We start from the raw sequence: 25295 nt of genomic DNA on the forward strand, positions 1-25295 counted from the left end.
CAAGCTGCTATGTCTTTGAAACTTTTATACTTTTTAAACTATTAAAGAAAAACTTTTTAAAAATCCCCATAGACTTAACATTGCCGATTATGACATCATAATACGGCCATTAAGCAATTAGAATCCTATGGCAGGTGTTCAGGCCACCTGCAGCCTCAGGCTTTAAGCATACAATCTGGGTCAATTAAGACTACACATCCTATTTAACTGTTTCCTCTGCCCAAAACTGTTTCAAAATAAAAGTCCTCACTACAATAATCCACTGTTAAACAATGTAACCCATTAAACTACTGAACTTTTTACATTCAACTTTTAAACGGTCTACTTTTAAACTATCATTAAACTATCTATCTATTAAACTAGCTGTCTATCAACAACTTTTAAACTTTTAAACTATATACATTCAACTTTTAAACTAGTATTAAACTATTTATTAAACTAGCTGTCTATCAACAACTTTTAACTTGTCATCAACTATGACTCCTACCCACTGTAGCTAGTTAGCATGGTTAACATAGTTAGCATGCTAGTTAGCATAGTTAGCATAACTACTAAAAATTATTAGCTAGGTTAGCTAAGTCACATGGTTAGCATGGTTAGCATAGTTAGCATGTTATCATGCTAATTAACATAGTTAGCATAACTACTAAAAATGGTAAGCTAGGTTAGCTAAGTCACATGGTTAACATAGTTAGCATTGCTAACATAGTTAGCATGTTTAGTAAAACTGCTAGAAAACGTTAGCTAAGTAACATGGTTAGCATATTTAAAAATCTTAGCATAACTGCTAGCAAACATTAGAGCCATTCCAACTTTCAGTTATCGTCAAATATCTACCTATACACAGCCATTAAACTATTTGAATATCAACCTTCATTAAACTTCCAGTCTGTCAACAACTTTTAAACTATTTACCTTAAACTTATAAACGGTCTACTTTTAAACTATAATTAAACTATCTATTAAACTAGCTGTCTATCAACAACTTTTAAACTATCTACTGTCTATCAACAACTTTTAAACTATCTACATTCAGCTTTTAAACAGTCTACTTTTAAACTATCAACTTTTATTAAGCTATGCAACCACCATGTCTATCCTAGCATCACCGTAGTAACCATCTCTATATTATCTGTTTTAACTATACATGATATTTTAAATCACAACTTTAGCATTTTCATGCACTGGTAATTCCTTGGAATTGCATTTCTAGTTACAGTGCATGAAAATGCACTGTACTGTTCTTCCTAGGCTTCTTCTTATTCTTCTGTTTCTTCTTCTAACGCAGTTAATGCAGCTTCAACCGTTTAACATAGAAACTTCATTCAAACTATGTTACGTAGGTCTTACACTAAGGACATGTGGGCTTTGTATTTTTCATCTTTGTAACTTTTATACTTTTTAAACTATTAATTAAAAACTATTCAAAATTTCCCCATAGACTTAACATGGGCTGATGACATCACAGTGGACTAATTAACTTGATTTGCACCTGTATCATCTTCCAGCTGCTCATCTAGGCCCCATCAAAGAATCAGTTCAACTGATTGCACCTGTATCAACTGCTTTCTACTGAACTAGACCAACTCTCTCTGTTTTTCTCCATTCTACAAGGATATAAGACACATGCATCCAACTTTCTATCCATTCATCCTCTTCAAACCATTCACTCATCCACCCATTAAACTATCCATCAACATCCATTAAACAATCTGCCTATCAACATCCATTCAACTTTCTGTCCATCAACATCCATTACACCATCTACATTTAACTTTTAAACTATATACTCTGTCTCAGGCTTTAAGCATACAATATGGCTCTATTAAGACTGCCGTTAAGCAATTAGAATCCTAGGCCAGGTGGCCAGGCCACCTGCACCCAATCAGTTTCTCAGGCTAACCTTTTAAACTATCCACCTATTTGACTGTTTAGTCAGTCCAACTATATTAAACGTCATCTACCTAGCAAATAATTTAACCTTTTACACTATCCACCTATTTAACCGTTCAGTCATTCCAACTATATTAAACCTCATCTACCTAGTTCAGTCATTCCAACTACATTAAACCTCATCTACCTAGCAAATAATTTAACCTTTTACACTATCCACCTATTTAACCGTTCAGTCATTCCAACTATATTAAACCTCATCTACCTAGTTCAGTCATTCCAACTACAGTGTTTCCCCTACAATGTATTTAACAGCGGCGCAGCGCCGCCGCTGGATTTTCAGCGCCGCTGCAACATAATATCACGAGATTCACTTAACACACTGTAAAAGCACAATGGCCAACGTCATCTCGAAATTGTTTTCTGAAAGTCTTGAGAAAGTTAAGTGCATCAAATCCGCACTTAGCCTCTCATTATTCAGGACATATATGCGGCATGATGTGTCAGGTGATTACAAGCACAAAGACAAGTCTGCAGCCCATATGGCTAGCCTACGTTCTGAACACGGTTACATTGTTTAGCTATCCGACTGATGGGGTCTTGCTCCGCCACAGTGTAGCCTATGGTGTCATCGTTCACTTGTAGGTTACACAATAAATAGCCTACTTATAGGCCTGGTGACAATAAAAAATGATATTAGTTATATTTCATCACGAAGCTGTTTGTATGCCGTGAATTCGCTTGTAGCCTATGCCATATGTTAAGCTTGAGCAATTCCTCTGATCCAAAGCCTGCTTTGACACATTGACACTAATGTGAAACATGCATCCTCCTCTCCTAGCCTACATCAAATAAAAGAAACCAATTCATGATTACCGAAATGAATTTAACATGGGGGGAAAAAAGTTTGTTGCGATTTAGCCTACTGTTGTGATGCGGTTCTTTCTGCTGATTGGATTTACCCCCCGTGTCGTCAACTCTGAAAACTCTTGCTCCGGCTGACAATTTTATCCAGAGAGCTGATTTCCCAAAGATGAGCCTCCATCAACATTCAACGACAAATTATTAAAACGTAAGTAATGCAATAGAGTAAACCAATGTGCTACAAGGTGTATGGTCTTAACGTTAAATTGTAGCCTAGACTTGTAACGTTAGCGTAGGGCTATATGTAATGTTTGCATGGGAAAGCTAGGCGAACACAGTCTAGGCCTGTTTAAACTATCTGATAGTTAAAGGAAATATGAGCATATGTTGGCATATATACGTATAGCCTAAATTCTGTCCACTTAGCTATAATAGGCTATCACAAACAGACCTTTTCTACGTTTACGGCATTAGACATATAGGAGCCTATATTCTCTTATCAGAAAGACATGTTCTCATAACTTCAGCGTTCTCTTGACGGTGAGACGAACGGTCGCACTTCAATCAAGTAGCCTAGGTCTTTTTCGAGTTAATTGTGAGTGAGTTGTATGGTAACTGTGGGAGTGATGTAGAAGAAAAGTGAGTATTTACTTTTTTATACGTGGGTTTGTTGTTTTGGGACTGAGAATTAGACTACAAGGACAGCATCTGGCTACGTGCATGCGTGTCAGCATTAATGGCCCCCCCACAATTCAATTCAATTCAAAGCCCAGAAAAATTAAGTGCTCGCAGATTGGGTGTGGCCTTTGCCATTAAGACAAATTTAAATAAATTGTAAATAATCTTTTAATTATTAATGGTCATTAAATGGTTGTGCCATTTAATTTTTCTTCTATCATTTTTAACCAATAATGTAAAAGAAAGCTGAAAATGTCCACAAAAGAAACACGAAGGTATGATATAAAAAATAAAAAAAAAGCGCAACAACCCCCCCCCCCCACCCCCGCCAAGTAATAGCACCGCTGCTGGAAAAATTTCTAGGGGAAACACTGAACTATATTAAACCTCATCTACCTAGCAAATAATTTAACCTTTTACACTATCCACCTATTTAACCGTTCAGTCATTCCAACTATATTAAACCTCATCTACCTAGTTCAGTCATTTGAACTATATTAAACCTCATCATGTTGGTTGCCAATTAGCACATCATCTGTTTTAACAATATATTTCACACCATATGTTTTGCATTTTCATGCACTGGTAATTCCCTGGAATTGCGTTTTCTAGTTATTATTCTTCTTCTAACGCTTTTTCTGCGTTTAATGCGGCTTCAACCATTTAATGTAGAAACTTCATTCAAACTGCGTTACGTAGGTCTTACTTAGGACAGGTGTGGAATGTATTTTTCATATTTGTAACTTTTATACTTTTTGAACTATTAATTAAAAACTATTACAATTTTCCCCATAGACTTAACATTGGCGATTATGGCATCACAATAGAGCACTTAGAATCCTATGCCGTGTTCCGGCCAGAGCCATATGGTTCCAGCCACCTCCAGCAACTGTCTGTCTCAGGCTTTAGGCACACAATCTGGCTCTCTTAAGACTGTTTCCTCTGCCCACAACTGTTTCAAAATAAAAGTCTCCACTACATTAATTCCCTATTAAATAATTTAACCATTTAAACTATCCAACTATTTAACTGTCAGTTAACATTAACTATGCCTCTAGCCTACTATATTAAACCACCACCTACCTAGCAACCATTGAAATTAAGCATCTATGTCCGTTTCCATAGCAACCAAGATGATTATACTAGCAAACCACTGTAGTAACTCTTTTATTTCTGATAGTAGCCACCATGGACACCCTAGCAACAACCTAGCAATGACTTCAAGTACCCTAGCAACAGCCTAGCAACCACATTCACAGTTAAAACCTAGCAACCAGCATAGCAACCACCATAACTACTCTAGCAACAGTCAGTTGTCATCAACTTTGACTCCCGTCAACGGTTTCCTCTCCCCACAACTGTTTCAAAATAAAAGTCTTCACTGCTATAATCCCCTATTAAATTATTTAACCATTTAAACTATCCAACGTTTTAACTGTTCAACTATTCCAACTGTCAGTTGTCATCAGCTATGACTCCCGCCAATTGTGTCCTCTGCCCACAACTGTTTGGCAGCCTGGGCTTTTCAGTCAACTAGTGTGATCAACTCCCAATCTATATTCAACTTTTAAACTGTCTACTTTTAAACTATCAACTTTTATTCAGCTGTGCAACCACCATGTCTGTCCTAGCGTCATTTTCATGCACTCGTAATTCCCTGGAATTACATTCTCTAGTTAATAGCTGTTGCTCGGTTCTTTTGTTGATGGACATTTGATGAATAATATTGCAGCAGTTGACAGATGTTTTCAAGAAATTTGGTGATAAAGACAATAAATAATATATAGTCTGTGTGAAATACCCCTCTGGTTATTCACACATCAAAACCACCCCCTGGACTAGTCATCATAGACAATAAACTTAACTGCAGTGAACACGTCACTGCCACCAACAAATATGCCCAGCAAGACTCAAAGTTCTATCTGTTATTTACATTCTGTTATGTACTTCGCTAGCACCTATTGCAACCAGAATTTTTTTTCACATAGATCTGTTTCTCAAGGTCACCAAGTACTGTCGGTACGAAAAAAAGCGAAAACAATCGGTTTTACCTGGCTCGAGTTGCTAGTTTCAACAGCTAAAGCAGCCAAGTACACACACATTATGAGACAAATAAAGGGACATTAATGGGGCAAGGGTTTACACTAACATCAATGTAGTGACTGATGAGGGATAAGTCTCCCCTCCCCTTAAACGTCCCACATACTTGACGCACCCAACCAGTAGCGCGACAATGTGACGTCACAGAAGCGCCGTAACCATTTATACTCGCGCGTGGTGGTCGCGACACTAGTTGCAATATTCTCCTGAACAGAGGTGTCGCTGTTGTGAAAATACTAACGCTAACTACGTTACACAGCAGAAGAAGCTGCAGTAAGAAACACCAGAGAATGTCGAATAAGGGGAGAACCTTCACTCTCGGAACTCTTCCGGTGTGGTACTGCATCTAGGGGCGCTCGCGGGCGAGTCCAGAATGAATGGAGGTCTATGGAGCTGTACCCCTCAAAATCCACTTTTCTCGGGATATAATTTTTTTCAAGTAATTTTAATATTGTATTCGAAAGGGGAGACAAAGACAATACACTTGGTTGAGTATTATATTTTTTAAAGTCACTTAATTGTTCTAAAAAGCCTTTCAAACGTGTCAATAACGTCATTCATTAGCATGATCATAGCATAGCATAGCATCAATGCTAGCGTGTTATGGGCAACAACGACCCAACCTGTAAGAAAACGAAAGGACATGACTCCCGGATTATTTCACTTTTGATTGATAATCCATATCCATTTTGAGAAAAATAAAATAAAATCTGAGGGTTTCAGTTGTTAAATAGGTGAAAACAATAAATGTAGCCATGTAGCTCCATAGGACCCCATGTATTTTGGACTCGCCCGCCATCTAGGTGAACTCTGGTGAACTGCAGCCAAATTCGGTTTGTATGGGATTAATAGAGAGTGGGGAGGCTCTCCGTAGACGGGCTCTGCTAGTAGCTACCTAGCTAGCCTCTGTGATGGTACTTCAGACTTTGGTTGCTACTATTCACAACTACCATCATCATTATCATCTAGTTTCCAAGGTGTGTGCACAGGTAGATAGATGGATAGATGGATATATAGATAGATACTTTAGTCATCCCGAGGGAAATTTTAATAATTTTAGTTTAATTTTAAACAGTTGTAGTTAGCTGGCTAGCTAGCTAGCAGCTGGCTGAGTTTAGGCCCTTTCACACTGGCAAAATCGCCGCGATTTTATGTACCAGAATCGCGGAATGACTGTCCCTTTCACATAGACCGAGGCGGAACGGCGGGAAAAAGTGTCTCGCCAAATTTACTACCAAGCCCCCTAGACATTTTGCCGAGTTTTTTCGTTCCGCCACCAGTGTGAATGGGTCAAGGCGGAAAGGGGAATCTGGGCGGGCATTTCAATGCTATGTCCAGCCCACCACAGGAGATTGCAAATAAATCTGATCAAAAGCAGCAATCGCAGAGACAGCACATTATGTCAATCTATAAATTCACAAAGTCTCCAGTCATTCAATGCCTGCTAGAGTTGACTGTAGCTTGGAATGCAATCAGTTGCCATAATAGGCTATCTTAAAATCCAGCGATAAAACAAAGCATGAACTCATGAGCGTCTGTCTCATCATCTGTCAAATCATGTAGACTTATTGAACAATTGAAACACATTAGGAACCGCAAAGCTGGAGACATGCATAAAGACATTGCTGCAAAACCTGATTACTCTGGAATGGCTAACTGTGCAGGGGAATGCTTTACACCTTTATGTTCGGTAAGGTCTGCTGTTTATTCTGATATATGGTTTGTCATGTGTTGAGGGAAAGTTCGCGAAGTATTCCACCAAGATGAATGGGTAGGGAGACAGGCGCAAAAAAATATGATTAAATTAAAGTTACTTTTCTCGCGAACCGTTTACCTAACCACTAACATTGTTTAAAGGCTGAGAAAAAGCTCTTTCGTGTGATACATGTGATGTCTGTGATGAATAGGCTACTTCGCAAGTAGTTCAGCAAATTTTGGTGGGACAGAAATACCTTTACAGAGCAGCAGTTCTGGCCATATCGGCTCTGGGTCACATGATGTACTGCTTTACATGCATTATCGCTTCACTACCCAACAAGCGAACAAGAAATAAAAGAAAAAAGAAACCAATGTGCTTATGTCGCGATTTCCGATAGGCCCAGGCCTAAAGAAAAGACAGCTATAGTAACCTAACAATTAGGATTTGCTTTGCCTACACACTGCTGTTTGGTTGTCCCAAACTTTGAGACGATCCATACTCGCATTAACTGAATGTTATCAACCCGAACTGCGATGTTGAGTGACAGGATGCAATGCCTAATAATCTCACTGGCTTCGGCATAGCTGCTAACAGTGCGCCTAGGCCTACTGTTAAACACCTGAAAAATATTAAGCTGCTGTTTTCTTTTCATGACGAGCACTAGGCCTACGCTTGAATGATTTATGACTGAATGGAACATTGCGTTTTTAAAGAACTGCTTATCATGTCGTGTGACAAAGTTTACACTAATCATCATCTTCTAATGTATCCTTATGTTGAGATGTCCATTCTCTTTGCCCTAGGCTATCATTTGTGCGCGAAGCATGTTTCAATTAAGACAGTACACAGGCTATTTTTATTGTTGTAATATTGAACGATTTCATGAATAAATTGTACGCACAGTACATTGTACGGCCAAGGCAAGGGGCAACTCTTCTCTTCAATTTCCCTTCCAAATTACGTTTTATTGTCTGAAGACATATATCGCAAGAATTTAACATTCTAACAGCAACAGCATAGCAAATGCAAGCTAACCAAAGTGCAGTCGGTTCTCCCGCCATGGTTTTTGAAATCACACACCTGCTGTATCTAAAGGCCCACGCACATAAGGCCTACGACTATCACTCTACACGCCTCTGTTGCACATCACAATTTAATTTACTATAGCTGATCCTGCCTCCTGGCTCCCCAAAATGCCGCATCATGTGAACAGATCAGCAGGCCGGCAAATTTTCACCTCGCTTTCAGACACAAAAAGACGGCAAAAAGACGTCCCCTCTTCCCGCAAATTTAGCGTGATCTCTGTGTGAAAAGGCCTTTTGTGTAATTTCCTGAAGTGGAAAGAGATTTTGTTCAGGCCTTAATAGATATCCTTTGTTTGAAAATTGTTTCTATTCTTTCCTCTTAATTCCATGTGTTGCAACTCTCACTGGTAACTTTGTTAACTTATCCAGCAAACTATTAAAAATTCACGACTGTAACAAAACACTGCAACTCTCGCTTGCCCTCGAACTAGTCCATCTTCCTGTTTCCGCCTTGTCGTGCTCGTCTGAAAAAAAAAATGAGTGGTACGCTACCTCGCGCTACCTGGCTTCAATCCTGGCACGCCAGCAAGATTTACGTAATTTTGACGTCACGTTGTCGCGCTACCGGTCGGGTGCGTCAGGTATGTAGAAGCCCTTACTCTTCTGAAACAATCGAATGGTTGCTATTCCCAGATGACACGTCACCTTTATCAATACTGGGTCAAAAGGGGATAGATCAATTAAAAGTTCAATTAAAATATTTAGGCTGTGCTTACACAGAACATCTTACCTGAGAATTAGAAACTAAAAGCAATTGAACCATTGAAATAATAATAATAATAATAATAATAATAATAATAATAATAATAATAATAAGCTTTATTTGTATAGCACCTTTCATACACAGAATGCAGCTCAAAGTGCTTTACATTTGAAGCATGTAACACAATAATAGTCAGTCAGTCATTATCAATCACTTTTCTTTGCTGTTTATGATCTACTCAGCAACATATCAAAAATATAGAAAATGACGTCATAAGACTGGCAGCCTTAACCCTCTTACCCCCCACAAGCAATGAAATGAAGCATCTCTCTCAGTTTCCATAGCAACCAACATGATTATAGTAAATCCTTTATTTCTCATAGTAGCCACCATGGATACCCTAGGAACAACCTGGCAACGACATCAAGTACTATAGCAACAGCCTAGCAACCACATTCACAGTTAAAACCTAGCAACCAACATGTCAACCAACATGATTAACCTAGCAACCAGCATAGCAACCACCTCAAGTACAGTACCTTAGCAACAGCCTAGCAACTATTCCAGAGTTAACAACCTAGCAACCAATATAGCAACCAATGAGATTAACCTAGCAACCATCATAGCAACAGCTTTATTTAGCATTGCAACAACCATGTCTACCTAAGCAAAACCATTGCACCCATCTCTACATTATCAGTTTTAACTTTGTGATATTTTACATCATATGTAATCCCTCATTCCTTAAGTGCAGTAGCCTACAAGGCTGAGCAAGTGGAGGAAGAAGCTACTGCACGTAAAAAAATAGAGACTAATTTGAAGTTATGTAGGCCTATACGGCACTATAGGACAGCGGACAGTTTCCTTATTTCTCCAATTTAGTGCAATAGAAGCTAGTCAGAACACTTCCATGTTAATCATACACTAGTACACTAAGTTACAGGTTAACGGAGGCGAACTGAGCTAGCATGCTAGTTGCATGTGTAAATCCTCACACCCCTAACCTTAAGAATGCTTCTAACCGCTGAGTTGGAAGCCTGGGCTTTTAGCTCCGTGGTTAGAGCGTTCAACTCCCATGCCGGTGTGTGTTGAGGTGGCGGGTTCGAGGGCCGCGAGCGGCGGACGAATTATGACCTCTGTTGTTACACTAGCCTATGACACGGCAACAATTCCACTAAAATACCAGATGTTATTTATGACTTCGGTGCCAAGAAAATCAATCATTGATGAGCTCTCCGGAATAAATCCATTTTCCAAATGAATCTGATGACTAACATTGGGCTACTTTTAACCAGCATGCTTGTTTGCTCTATCACAGCTGATTTCCACAGTAAAAAAAGCAAAACGTGTGCAGCATCAGGATTTGATTGAAGTGACAGTAGAGAGTGAGGGTCATTCAAACAATTTCAAAATGTAGGCTAGTTAGTTAATTTACTCGCATCTGACGAGGCGAGTGGATGCGTATTTTAAACCCCGTAGCAAGTGATGACGCTATAAACACCGTTGGCGTGCTTAAGTCACTCCTTACACCCTCCTACCAGTTCCTATGGCCACTTGTACACTGTGTGTACACTGTGTGCTGTGTGTGTTTCACTAATGCACGGATTGGTATAAAAGCAGAGACCAAATTTCCCTCACGGGATCAAAAGAGTATATATACTTATACTGTAACTACTTGGTCCAAAATCGCCTATGGAATGCCTCATCCAATCAAAAATGAATAAACTGTTCAATTGGATCTAACTGTTGTGTTAATCTAAAAATGGCATGCTGTGCTGTATTGACTGAATATGCCAACAATACCTAGAAGACCATTTCAACTTGCGACCCTGAAAGTCTATCTAAGTTCAACTTGCACATTAAACATAAATTACAGAGTGAGAAAAGCTATTCAACCTCCTACCTTATATGGCACAATCAACAGCACTGCCTACTATCAGAACTGCAGAGGTGGAAAGTAACGAAATACATTTACTCAAGTTACTGTATTGAGTAGTTTTTCTGTGCATTTTGTATTTTTTAAGTAGTTTATAAAATCGGTATTTTAAATTTTACTTGATTACTTTTTGAGTGAAGTATTGTACTTCGCTACATCAAAAATCCCATCTGTTACTTGAGTAAAAAAAAAAAAAGTTAAGACTAACGAAAACAGAAAGGGAGAGAAAAAAAATCGCGCCCTAAACCACTAGCCTAGTGATAATGATCAGCATAGCCTACAACAGGACATGAATCAAGCTGACGCCATGCAGTCTTTCTGAAAGTGATGGAGATTTTGCTGGATCACGAGATGCATCAGATTAGCCTAACCTATGAAAGTGTATTTTCTGCTATTCCAATGGGTTGTCTCAGTTCGTTTTAGCACCAATGATTGCAGAGATATTCAAGCAAACACCATGGGATTTCGTGTTTTGACGTTTGTGCTCACCTTTCTTTGGAAAGAAGTTTATTAGCAGTTGTTTCCCCTCATTTTGATGTCTCTCTTTTTCCTGTTTTGGCCTTTGTTTTTAGTAACCTGACTTGGCTTTCTTGGAGAAAGACACTGCACCAGCAGCACAACAATTAGCAGTCCACTACTAGCGATGCTCAACTAAATAAACAAAAGATAGACTACCTTATGAATCGTGCAGGCGGACTAAACCATTTAGCTCATTCATTTTTACATTTAATTTGGAAGTTAAAATAGAAGGTAAAATAAATATATGGTGGAAATAAGTATTGAACGCTTAATATTTTTTTTCAGTCTATTCAAAATTTTCACCACACATTATATTAACACACATAAAAAATCCAAACATAGGAGTTTTGTGTATTAAAGTGGAATGACACAGGAAAAAAGTATTGAACGTGCCTACTGAAATTTCTTCAATACTTTGTGGAAAAGCCTTTGTTTGTAAAGACAGCTTCAAGACATTTCCTGTATGACAAAACTTATTAGTCGCAGTATCAGGTGTGATTTTGGTCCATTGTTCTAAACAGATTCCAGGGGTCCCTCTTGTGAATCCTGATCTTTAGTTCCAGATTACTTCCAGAACTGTTTAATTGAATTGGCTGCCTTCAAATCTTTCTGGAGCTTTCTCCGAGTGGTCCTTGGCTCTTGGAATTGACTATCCTTCTGACTCCCTGGTCAGAAATATTGCGAGGAGATCCTGTGCCCTGTGCCAGTTGATGATGCAGTAATGTTTCTTCCACTTGGAGATAATGGCTCCCATGCTGCTTACTGGAGGATTCTGAAGTTTTGAAATGCATCTGTAACCAGTTTCATTGATATGTTTTGCAACAATAAGGTTGCAAAGGTCTTGGGAGAGCTTTTTGCTTTTATCCATCATGAAATGTTTCTTGTGTGACACCTTGGTAATGAAAAACCTTTTTATAGCCCATCAATATGTAAGCTACTAACCAAGCTTATATTAATTTGCGCAGATAGAAAGGATAACTACTCTCTAACTACTTACAGATTCCAGCTCATTCCTTCCCTTTCCTTGCCTTAGTGCTTTTTCTTAGCGTGTTCAATACTTTTTCCCTGTGTTATTCCACTTCATTACACATGACTATGGATTTTTGATGTGTGGATTACCTGAGTTATTACTAATGCCTGATGAAAATGTTGTGCCCCCTGTATTCCACTTTTCAAGGGCCCTCTCCTCCATTGCCCTATACTTCCCACTTTCCCCCCTAGTTCGACACCCTTTAATCTGCTGAACCTTTTGCTCGTTTCCAAATATAAGAAAAACTCTCTGCAACTCAACATTGGCCTGCCTGCCTCAGCTGCCTGTGAGGGGCTTTTCAGTTGTGCTGTATTACTGTTCACTGCAAAGCGACCCAAGGATGAGTGCAACTAACTTTGAAAATCAACTACTGCTCAAACTGAAAGAACTTAAAGGAGGTGATTTTTCACATAGATCTCCATTTCTCAACATCCTTATCAGGCAAGTACCTCCACTCGGCGGCCATATTGCAAAACGTTTTGGGCACTTATCGTGCATCTATTTCGGCAGAAATGCGTGTGCGTAAGGCTTCACGACACCAATCTTACTCCAGCAGCGAGATCACAACAGATGAATGGCACGATGTCTTCACAGCACACCACATGATTGGCTCAATGTATTTTACAACACACCACATGATTGGCTCAATGTATTCACATGTCAACGTTTTGCCGCGGAAGGGTTGTGATATGTGTAGACAACTCCCATATTGGCGTTACAAACTAACCCCATGCATTACTATGGAGGATTTTTTGAGTGCTGTATCTCCTCATTAGAAAGTCTCTGGTAAAACTGGTTGTTCTGGTGTTCATGAATGTTATCTCTGTATCTTTATTCAATGAAAACCAACACACATGCATTTGTCAACCAACACACATGCCGTTTCTCCAGTTTATTACCTTAAAAATGTAAAACTGGACTACTCAAGGATTCTGTTTTCATATTTATATGACACAAATAAGAGTTGTCTGCATAATTTGTAGCATTTTATTGTTGCACATCTACAGTATTAACCCTGAGACAAAAAAAAAAAAGAAATCACAGTTCTTACGTGCTGTAGTTCAAGTTTGCTATTTGCAAGGATTTAAACATGTCCCCTTCCACAAACATATATTGGCTCCTACCCTTTTTCTGTTGAAAACAGCATTCCGGTGAACTGAAGTTCTCACTGTCCACCATCAGCAAGGCCATCTGAGGTAGCAGGTACACATTCTGTAGATATCCAAAAACAATGATAAACAGACCATGCAGATGCAGATGTTCTCTATCAAAAAATGGTCATTTCTTGACAATGTTTAGGTTATAGGCCAGCTAAATGTGTCTTTCTACATTTTTGAGAATCCATTCTGGAGATAACGATGCACCTGTGCACATGAAACTTGGTGTGCACGTAGCCCCAGCTGTCATGGAATAAGCTATTTTGGTCCCAAGTCCCAATTTTGTGAAATTCCACCATTGGGGGCGCTAGATGTTTGTGCCAATATGTTGTAATGTGAAGGCTCAAAGTTTACATGTCAAATTTCATAAGTTCATCCACATGAGGCACACATACATAACATAAGATATAGCATACTGATCCATAATATCCAAGTCTTGCCAAAACTTCTTTGTGTAGATTAGTCGGTCCAATTTCCAGTGATAACAACAAACTTGACCCATTCTATAAAGTCTGTAAGGAGTGGCATACAATCTATGAATTACTTTAAAGTTGATCAACTAAGGACTTAAAGTTTTTGTGATCATGATCAATATTAAAATGTGATCAATTCCACAGCCCTACGGACTACCAAGGGGGCCGGGAGGCCGGAGATGACCGGGACTCTGTTCCAAACGGGAAAAACTGCTGCCTTTTAGGATATCTAACAGGGGAGCATGGCAACAAATGCTGTTCGAAACCGATCAAACTATCTTTTAATGCTTTCTAAGATATTGTCATGAGCTCTCTCTCTGCCTGGTAACACGTGCGGATTGAAGTCTGATGACCTCCACCTGTTCCTGCTCTGCTCTGCCTCACCCTCGTTACCTACCAGCTGCACTGCATTCACCACTCATCATGCCCTCTATATAAAGCCTTGCTTTTCAGTCCACACTTGTCAGATCGTCTGCAACCAGCACCAGTTACCTGCCTGTTTATTGAAAACGCCTCTGACTCTTTGCCTGTGATCCCGGACCCGCTCGACTACTTCTGTGTTCTCCAGCCCCGGTAATCTTGACCTGCCTTCCGTCCCTCTTCTACGAATACCGCCTAGTCCTTGACTGTACTGCTGCTTCGTTTCAATTGCTGTTGTGTGTGTGTTTCCCCCAGGACTTCCCGGATCATCCAGCTCCTGCCTTCGCTGTTCGGCTACTGGGGGAACACACACACGCAGACTCTTGGAACTCCTGTACCCCCCCCGGAACCCCTGAAACCCCCAACCCTTAAATAAACTTTTGAACGTGACGCAATTGTGGTCCTCGTCCTGTTTGGTGTCTGACAGTACGATCTGACCAAACATGGACCCAGCGCACGGTCGAACCAGCATGGAAACCGACGAACCAGAACCACCCACCGCCATGCAACGCCTGGAAGAGACAGAGAGAGAGGTAAACCGCAACACTGCTGACATTGCCTCCCTACTTCAAGCCGGCTTGAGCCAGCGTCAGCAGTTCCAGCAGCAACAGCAACAACTTGCAATGATCATTCAACTTCTCACCAACCTTTCTCCTCTGCCTGCTCCCACCGGCCCAGCCCCAGCCAGCCTGCTCACCGGCCCAGCACCCAAGTCTCCTGCCCAGTCCACTGCTACCGTGGCTGCCGGAGCCCCAGAACCCAGGATCGGCAATCCAGAGCGGTTCAGCGGCGACCCAACCCAGGTACGGGCGTTCCTGACGAGCTGCCGTGTCCAGTTTACCCTGCAACCCAGGACTTTTGCCACTGAAGGGGCGAGGGTCGGTTACGTGATCACTCACCTGACGGGCCGAGCTCGACTCTGGGGAACGGCGGAGTTCGAGCGCCAGACCCCAGCATGTGCAACCTTCAACCTATTCGCAGAGGAGATGCTCAAGGTATTCGATTTGGAATCCACAATAGCCGAGGCATCTCGGATCCTGATGAGTATTCGCCAAGGCAGAAGGACTGTTGCGGATTACTCCATCGACTTTCGAACCGTGGCAAGTCGGAGCTCCTGGAACATGGAAGCATTGGTGGATGCTTTCCTCCACAGCCTGGCGGACTACATAAAGGACGAGCTGGTTTCCCATGATCAACCCCCCACTCTTGATGAAGCCATTGCTCTGGCTGTCCGCATCGACCGCAGGATCCAGGCCCGCCGTCATGAGAGAGGGCGCCAGAGTCCATCCACCAGCACACGGAGTGTCCCAACTGCCCTTCTGTCCGCACCTGCCACACCATCTAGCCAGCCGGACCAGTCTGAACCGATGGAGATCGGCCGCACCTCCCTAACCCCTGCAGAGCGCCAGCGACGCATCACCTCCAACTTGTGCCTGTACTGTGGTGGTGATGGTCATCGAGTCGCCACCTGTCCAGCAAAAGCCGGAGCTCACCAGATGTAGGAGGAATCCGGATGAGCTCAATGAACATTCAGCCCTCCATCAGCCGTAAACCCCTCATCCAAGTCGGTCTTCACCTGTCTGATTCCACCCACACCCTGGCAGCCCTGGTGGACTCTGGCGCAGAAGCAAACATTATTGACACAGGACTTGCTCGTCAGCTGGGCTTGGAAAGCCATCGCTTGTCCACTCCTGTTCCAGCCCGGGCCCTGGACGGTCACGCAATTGGCACAGTTACCAGCATCACAGCCCCCATCTCAATGATGGTGTCAGGAAACCACCGAGAGACCATCCGCTTCCACCTGCTCAGCTCTCCAGGCCAACCCCTAATCCTGGGCTACCCTTGGCTCCGTCTCCACAATCCTCACCTCGATTGGGCCTCCGGAACTGTGAAAGAGTGGGGAAATGCCTGCCACCTGACCTGTTTGCGTGCTGCCTCGCTGCCCCCCGGCTCAGTACCCCCCAGCATTGCCCACGACATTTCTAATGTCCCTGAATGTTACCATGGCCTCCGAGAGGTGTTCAACAAGACCAAAGCCACATCTCTGCCCCCACACCGTCCGTACGACTGTGCCATTGATCTCCTCCCTGGGACTGCTCCACCCAAAGGTCACCTCTACTCACTATCCCCTCCTGAAAGAAAAACTATGGAGGATTACATCAGGGACTCCCTGGCAGCTGGACTCATCCGCCCGTCTTCCTCTCCTGCTGGTGCCGGGTTCTTCTTTGTGGGAAAGAAAGATGGTTCTCTTCGCCCCTGCATTGATTATCGAGGTCTGAATGATGTCACAGTGAAGAACCGGTACCCTCTGCCTTTACTCACCTCTGCTTTTGAATTGCTCCAGGGATCCACTATTTTCACCAAACTGGACCTTAGAAATGCTTACCACCTAGTGCGAGTAAGGGAGGGTGACGAGTGGAAGACAGCATTCAACACCCACACCGGCCATTATGAGTACCTGGTAATGCCATTTGGCCTCACCAACGCCCCAGCGGTATTCCAGGCGCTGGTGAATGATGTGCTGCGGGACATGCTGAATAAATTCGTCTTCGTGTACCTGGACGACATCTTAATTTTCTCCAGAACTCTGTCCGAACACATCCGTCATGTCCAGCTGGTTCTTCGACGGCTCCTGGAGAACTCTCTCTATGTCAAGGCGGAGAAATGCGAGTTCCATGCTCAGACTGTGTCATTCCTGGGATACATCGTCGCTGAAGGCAATATCCAGATGGACCCCGCAAAGGTCTCGGCAGTTACCTCCTGGCCAGTTCCGGGGAATAGGAAGAAGCTGCAGCAATTCCTCGGTTTTGCCAATTTCTACCGGAAATTCATCCGGAACTACAGCTCCGTCGCCGCTCCCCTCACAGCTCTGACCAGCATCAAACACCCCTTTTCCTGGACCCCAGAGGCCAACACAGCCTTTCATACCCTCAAGGCCCGGTTCACCACTGCCCCCATCCTCCAGATGCCGGATTCAGACCGGCAGTTCGTTGTCGAGGTGGATGCCTCAGACGTGGGAGTCGGGGCCATACTCTCTCAACGGGCAGAGGAGGACAACAAGTTGCACCCCTGTGCATTTTTCTCTCGCCGGCTTTCACCTGCAGAGCGCAATTATGATGTTGGAAACCGTGAGCTGTTGGCTGTCAAGCTTGCCCTGGAGGAGTGGCGTCACTGGCTGGAGGGGTCCACAGTTCCGTTCCTGGTCTGGACCGATCACAAAAACCTCGAATACATCCGCAATGCCAAACGTCTTAACCCCAGACAGTCCCGCTGGGCCTTGTTTTTCACCAGATTCAACTTCACCCTGTCATACCGCCCAGGTTCTCGGAACACCAAGCCGGACGCTCTCTCCCGTCAGTTTCATAAGGATGACGCCCCTTCCCAGGAACCTGCATCAATTCTGCCCGATCCCTGCGTCGTAGCTGCCCTGACCTGGGATATTGAGGAGGAAATTCAAGAGGCCCTCCGTGACCATCCCAGTCCCAGTGCATGCCCAGACGGTCGTCTCTTCGTCCCAGATAATTTGAGGTCCCGGGTCATACAGTGGGGACACAACTCCCGCCTTGCCTGCCACCCGGGCTCCGCCCGCACCTGCCATCTCCTTGCCCAGCGCTTTTGGTGGTCGTCTTTGAGAAGGGATGTCCGAGAATTCGTCCGTGCCTGCCCCACCTGCAATCAGAACAAGTCCTCCACTCGGCCCCCCGCTGGTTTACTCCAGCCCTTGCCTGTGCCCACACGACCCTGGTCCCACGTCTCCTTGGACTTTGTAACTGGCCTCCCACCATCAGGTGGGATGACTGTCATTCTCACTGTGGTTGACCGGTTTAGCAAGATGGCACACTTCATTCCCCTCCCTAAACTGCCATCTGCCAGAGAGACTGCCCAGGCTGTTCTTGATCATGTCTTCCGTCTACACGGGCTGCCCAGGGATGTTGTCTCTGACCGAGGCCCGCAATTTACCTCTACATTCTGGAAGGAGTTCTGCCGTCTTCTAGGGGCCACAGTGAGTCTCACCTCTGGGTTCCACCCCCAGTCCAATGGTCAATCCGAGCGGGCAAACCAGGAGCTGGAGAAGGCGCTGCGGTGCATGGTTTCTCGCAAACCCCAGGCTTGGGCACAACAACTGATGTGGATAGAGTATGCTCACAACTCCCTCACCTGCTCTGCAACTGGTATGTCACCTTTCCAGTGTGTGTATGGCTACCAGCCCCCCCTGTTCCCCAGCCAGGAAGGAGATGTGTCCTGCCCGTCTGCCCTCGCCTATGCCCGCCGTTGCCGTCGTACCTGGTCACAAGCTCGTGCCACGCTACTCAAGTCAGCTGTCAGCTATGCCACTGGGGCTAACCGCCGAAGATCGCCGGCACCCGCCTACCGTGTTGGCCAGAAGGTGTGGCTGTCAGCCAAGGATCTCCCACTGCGGGTGGAATCGCGTAAACTGGCACCTCGATTCCTCGGCCCGTTCCCTATCCAGAGGGTCATCAGCCCAACCGCAGTCCGGCTCCAGTTGCCAACCTCCATGAGGGTGCACCCTACTTTCCATGTTTCGAAAGTCAAGCCGACGCATGAAAGCCCGCTGGTCCCCGTGCCGCTTCCTCCTCCTCCTCCTCGCCTCGTTGACGGTGGGCTGGTGTACACCGTTCGACGCCTGCTTCGGTCCAGACGGCGAGGTAGGGGCCTCCAGTATCTCGTCGACTGGGAGGGCTATGGACCTGAGGAGAGAACCTGGGTGCCAGCCAGTCGGATTGTGGACCGGACACTCATCGCCGACTTCCACCGTCTGCATCCTGATCAACCTGCAATCCGTAGGGGCCGCCCCAGAGGGGTCCCTAACCGTCCTGCCCGCCCGGCTTCCTGTCATGTGCCTGACCCTGACCCTGTCTCGGTACCTGTCCCGTCTTCTGTCCACGACCCTCCAGCTCCCTCCGAGGATGAGGATGTTCACTCGGACCGCTCGGAGGAATTCTAGCCCTCCACCGGCTCCCCTCCGCCCTCCCGACGTGGTGTCACTCTTGGGGACTTCTGGGGCCGTCCCTTAGGGGGGGGGTTCTGTCATGAGCTCTCTCTCTGCCTGGTAACACGTGCGGATTGAAGTCTGATGACCTCCACCTGTTCCTGCTCTGCTCTGCCTCACCCTCGTTACCTACCAGCTGCACTGCATTCACCACTCATCATGCCCTCTATATAAAGCCTTGCTTTTCAGTCCACACTTGTCAGATCGTCTGCAACCAGCACCAGTTACCTGCCTGTTTATTGAAAACGCCTCTGACTCTTTGCCTGTGATCCCGGACCCGCTCGACTACTTCTGTGTTCTCCAGCCCCGGTAATCTTGACCTGCCTTCCGTCCCTCTTCTACGAATACCGCCTAGTCCTTGACTGTACTGCTGCTTCGTTTCAATTGCTGTTGTGTGTGTGTTTCCCCCAGGACTTCCCGGATCATCCAGCTCCTGCCTTCGCTGTTCGGCTACTGGGGGAACACACACACGCAGACTCTTGGAACTCCTGTACCCCCCCCGGAACCCCTGAAACCCCCAACCCTTAAATAAACTTTTGAACGTGACGCAATTGTGGTCCTCGTCCTGTTTGGTGTCTGACAGATATCTTCAAACTACCCCAATAACGGTCATTTTTTGAAGGCAGCTGCGATGTATTAGGCTGCCTATTACACACAAATCTGTGCAGCATCTCATTAACAGCTTTAACAGCTCAGAAACAGCTGTGAAAAGTAAAGAAAGATAGCAGATGGCACTTGTTACGGCTGGCGACTGAATTGAAATGTCATTTGTTTAAACATGTTTTGCTTAGATTTGTCAAAATCTAGCAAGAAATACACACTATGCTATATACTGTTGTTTATGGGTGTGAGTCTCCCATGTAAGACGATCCGATTTGCATCTAGATAGATGGGCACAGTTCGATACAAGAAAAGATGCATGTTCATGTAAATGTAAAAATCAGGTTTATTGGCCAAGTATTCTTGCATATACAATAGGGGTGTCACGATTCTCCAAATCCTCGATTCGATTTAATTATCGATTTTTAAAGCCACGATTCGGTTCGATTTTCGATCTTTTTAAAAATATTACCATTAATGCATTCCTGATATGCTACTTACTTTTTTTTGGCCTTTTCTGTTTCGGGGGGCTTTTATTTTGAAACCGTTCCAACCGCGAGGTTGTAATGTAAACAGAACAAACATTAGGCTAAACAGAGACGTGAACATAGTGAAATGAAACACAGAATGATAATTTGCTTGTTTCAGCTAGGGATGTCCCGATCCGATATTTGGATCGGATCGGCCGCCGATATTAGCAAAAAATGCATATCAATATGGGATCGGCCTGCACGGGAAAATCCCGATCTGGACTCCCGATCCAGTTTGTTTTCAAAACTCCGGTCCATGTTTTCCAGCGCACCGATGTAGGTAATCCATTCCAGTTTTTTTCAGCTTTTCCCCCCAAATCCGGTCTGCATTTTTCAGCACACCTAGCGACCTGTCCAGCATCCCACTTGTCTGTGCATGTCCCACTAAGAATTTAAAGTTATCGAGCAAACATTTCATGTCACAGTTGAATTAATATAGCCTAATGTTAACCGCGAGTGTCCGCGAGACCCTCTTACTATTAAGGCTCTTATGCATGTTGCTGCTGACAGCTTTGCTGCCCTACAAAGCCAAAAGGCAGTAACTGCATTTTTGGTCGAAAATGAGTTAATGTCATTTTTGGGATATTAAAGACTTCCTTTATCATGTGGATAAATATCTATACTATATATACTATAATTTGACTGTTTTTAAAAAAAAATAGAGGGTTGTGTTCACCGTAACTCCCAAAACCATACAAGCAACCATGGCAGAGAGCCACAACTGCAGTTACTGTTCTTTGGCTTTGTTCTTCGACGTGCAAGTACAGTTACCATACTCTGCCTTTGGTAGCAAATATTGATTATATGTCAGTTACTGCATTTTGCCTTTGCACGACTCCTTATTTTTAGTACATAATACAAAGACAGAGTACAGTATCTGACAAATAAGGGTCAAAGGTCAACTTTGAGCACAAGTTTTTTATATATACACACATTTCTTCATCAGGGCAACAATTCACCAGATTTTTATTGCTCTACCTATAATACATTTGTGTAGACAAAACAAAAAACTTTAAAGTCATTTTTCTCAGTTTGACACTCTGGTCAGTTACTGCCTTTTGCCTTTGTAGGGCAGTTTGCCGGTCTAACAAATGTTATCCCCGCGATTTAAGATTGTTTGTGTAATGTATAGGCACAGCACACACCCATTTTTACAATCGGCTAGCCTAACAAACGCATTTCATTTCAAAAAGCAACCTGGTCAATCGCTACCCGACAAACACGGGAAGTCCCCCGGACCTTATGCCGACATTCACGACGTCCCCGATTGGTCCCGAACGTCATGTTCTCTAGCGGACGTTCCGGTGACCTTATTGACGTCTGGAGCAAGTTATCGTTTGGTTATTGCGTGATGTCCGGTGCAGGACTTTCTGAGGACGTCACCGTCAGGTCCCTCGGATGACATTTGCATTTGGTCATTTCAAATACCTCCTAAGGACCCGACAATAACGTTATACCGGGGACATGGGGGGGACGTTTGTTTATTCACACAAAGTAGAACTACTTTGCTCATAGACGCACAACTTCATAAATTGGGAAAAGGGTTGTTAACGTTAAACTCAAAATGTATGTGCTACATAATTCAGCATGTCTGCGAATTATGTAGCACATACATTTTGAGTTTAACGTTAATGTATAACGTTACAAACTAGGGAAGGGATTTTATCAAATTCATGTTCGCTGATGTGATGCTTGGTGTAACGTTAGCAAAGTCGCTGTTCTTAGCTTCTAGCTTAGCCTACAATGCGCATTTCTTCAGATAACTGTCATTACGTGATGCATGTAACATGCTCTAAATAGGCAGTGGTTTATTTAACGTAGTCACGTACTTATTATCTGTTTTATTTTCAGAAACACACACACGGCCGAATTGGGACTGAACCGACTTTTGGAGCTGAATACGATGCAATAAAACTAGAGAAATGTTAAAAACAGACCACGTAGCATTTGTTTAGGGTTGTCTAGCAACAGAAGTGACTACTTAATTTGTAAAGCAAAACGATCTAGCTCTACATTGCAGAAGAATTAAGGATACTGCTTCTTCATGACTTGTTTAAATGTCATTGTAATTTATTTGACGCATGCTCACGTTTAAAAGTGTCACGCATAGCTGTCCCCGATGTTACAGCAGCTCCTTGTGGAAACAGCAAAGAGTGCACATATCCGATGAGATTTCTGACGAGGAGCAAGCTCTCTGCCTCACCAGAGCCTTACTGTTTATTAATAAAACAATGATATAGAATAGAAACATCTGGAATCTATTTATTTCATATTAAAGTTGGCTACAAAGAGCATTCAGAGAAAACAATATTTTTTTCTTTATCTGCAATGTTCCAGGAAGATAGGCTTACATTAGGCTGTCCCTGTTTGATCACAGGTCCAAGAAAATGAGTGGATATAACGTTAATGCATTCTAGTTATGTTTCATGTACTTTATTTCATGTTGAGTTTTGCTTCCCAGCATACATTGCGATTCATTTAGTATTTTTGGCTATTATTAGTTTTTAATATTTTGAAACAATATGGTTTGAACAATTTATCTTAGGCTAGCCTAGGCCTACTCTGATGATTTTGAACAATATGCTACGGGATATGCCCATTAAAACGTCGTATTAGTTTATTAAGAAAATTACACCATAGATGTGAAAGCAGCACATCCTAGCCCGGTATAAATGTCCATGTCTACTCATCATTAGTGTAATGCATTCGGAGGACGTGATTTCATACAAGCGTGAAAATATGAGGTGAGTGAAGTTGATTGTGTAGTTGTAGAACAAGTCGTTAATGCATGTTCCTTCTCTCCTAGCAATGCTGAGACTTACAGGATGTAATAGCCTACCATACTAAATCGCGCTTCATGTTTTTTTTTTTTTACCATCGCGGAAATATAAACATCGCAGTGACCATTACAGGACGTCCTCTCAAAGTCTCGTGGACGTCTTTTAGACCTCCCGAACAGAGGTCTGCGGGACGTAAAGGGAACCCTACACAATGTCGAGGAGGTGACGTTCGCCAGGGGACCTTTAGGGGACGTCGCCAGGACTTTATTTTGTTTACTGGGTAACAACTAAGTGCACCTAGGCCTACAACTCTACACATCCAAAAGGGTAGAAGCTTCCAGTAGGCTATCATAACTTTTTTTTACCGTTTAGTCTGTGCATCGGCACAGCCTACGACGATGTGAATTAGTGACAGCTGTTGTCGCGGTAAACCTAAGCTCCTGCCTCTAAATAGTGTAGATAGGCCTACTTGCTATGTTGCTTGATTTTCTGTAATAAATGCAGCCTAGGTTACTTCAGCAAACCCAAACCAGTTGTGGCATCAGTTTCGCTTTTAAAACGCAACAGTGAGAGGCTTTTTAGCGCAGTCTCACTTATCATTGATGAGTACAGGAGCAGGCTGCAGCGGCGCCAGAACGAGTTTGAAAGTGGGGGTGCAAAAAAAAAAAAAAAAAATAATAATAATCTGGTTTCGGGCTGGGTTCCCCGAGACCATTTTGAAAATTCCAGAGGCCAACTATTCACGCACGTTTTCACGTGGGATATTACGATATAAGATAGTCTAATAATAATTTCAAAAAAGTCTAACAAAAATTGTCATTATGTTACAGTAGGTGCGTGGTTAGGTGCTGTGGTTTCATTCAAGCTGATTGGACTGCAATAGCGTCTTTTTACGCACGAGTGATTTAGTCTAGGCTACAAGTTCTAAATGAATAATCTGCTAAAATAAACTGCGCCTGATATTGACAGACACAGACACACCAGCATAACCTGAATTTCCATTCAAGGAATAAAGGAGGTAGTCTATAGTCTACAATAATAACGATCACAATCTCCATTTTCTGTCCTGTGCACGCAGCCAAGCCTTGTTAATGACTGTGATGAAAAGATCTGCACGTAACCTACTTGCTACATTTTGAAGGTTAGCGTAAAAGGTCCCCGGTAACCTGTCACTGTTTATCCCCGTAAGAAAACGACACTAGAATTAGTTACCCAACTGTGCCTGTTCCCTTTGTGTTTGACTGTAATCATGTTATACATTAATTAGTGATTAAAAATTACCTTTCTGCGCTCCATACTTGTAACACGAACTGATCTGACCTGACCCGAGTTTACGTGTGTGCCTGTCTGCACTCATGATTCTCTACAACTTTTTACTGCATTGCCATGAACAAAGTAAAGGCAAAAAAGGTGTTTCTTTGTCGAACAAATTGGGATGCAATGTGACCCTTGAATTGAACAATGAAATTCCTGTTATAGCCCTTTGTATGCAGGTCTGTATCTGGGCAAGTGGGAGGAGGATTTTATCTTGAACCAAGAAAATAATGTGCATCACAAGTTTATTATTTGGTGGGGGCGTTATATTGATGATGTATGTCTTTTTTGGTCTGGCTCAGAAACAGAGTTGAAGGAATTTCATTGTTATCTGAATAGCATTAACCCAAACATCAAGTTGTCTTCAGAATATAGTAAAGTAAGTATTAACTTTCTTGATTTGACCATTTTAAAAGATAACCAAGGAACTCTGCATACATCAGTGTATAGAAAACCAGCAGACAGAAACACAACTTTGCACGCCAAGAGCTTCCATCCAAACT

The 25295-nt window shown here is 43.1% G+C and overlaps 1 protein-coding gene across 1 annotated transcript in view; it reads right to left on the reverse strand.

The window, feature by feature from the left end:
• The window catches only part of fbxo22 (F-box protein 22), a 76051-nt gene that overhangs the window by 15018 nt on the left and 35738 nt on the right, over positions 1-25295 (reverse strand). Inside the window, exon 3 of the mRNA XM_042061675.1 lies at positions 13632-13719. Within this exon, the coding sequence (XP_041917609.1) occupies positions 13632-13719 (88 nt within the window). The remainder of the gene's footprint in view (positions 1-13631; positions 13720-25295) is intronic.

The sequence above is a fragment of the Alosa sapidissima genome, chromosome 14, assembly GCF_018492685.1.
Source record: "Alosa sapidissima isolate fAloSap1 chromosome 14, fAloSap1.pri, whole genome shotgun sequence".
Lineage (NCBI taxonomy): Eukaryota > Metazoa > Chordata > Actinopteri > Clupeiformes > Clupeidae > Alosa > Alosa sapidissima.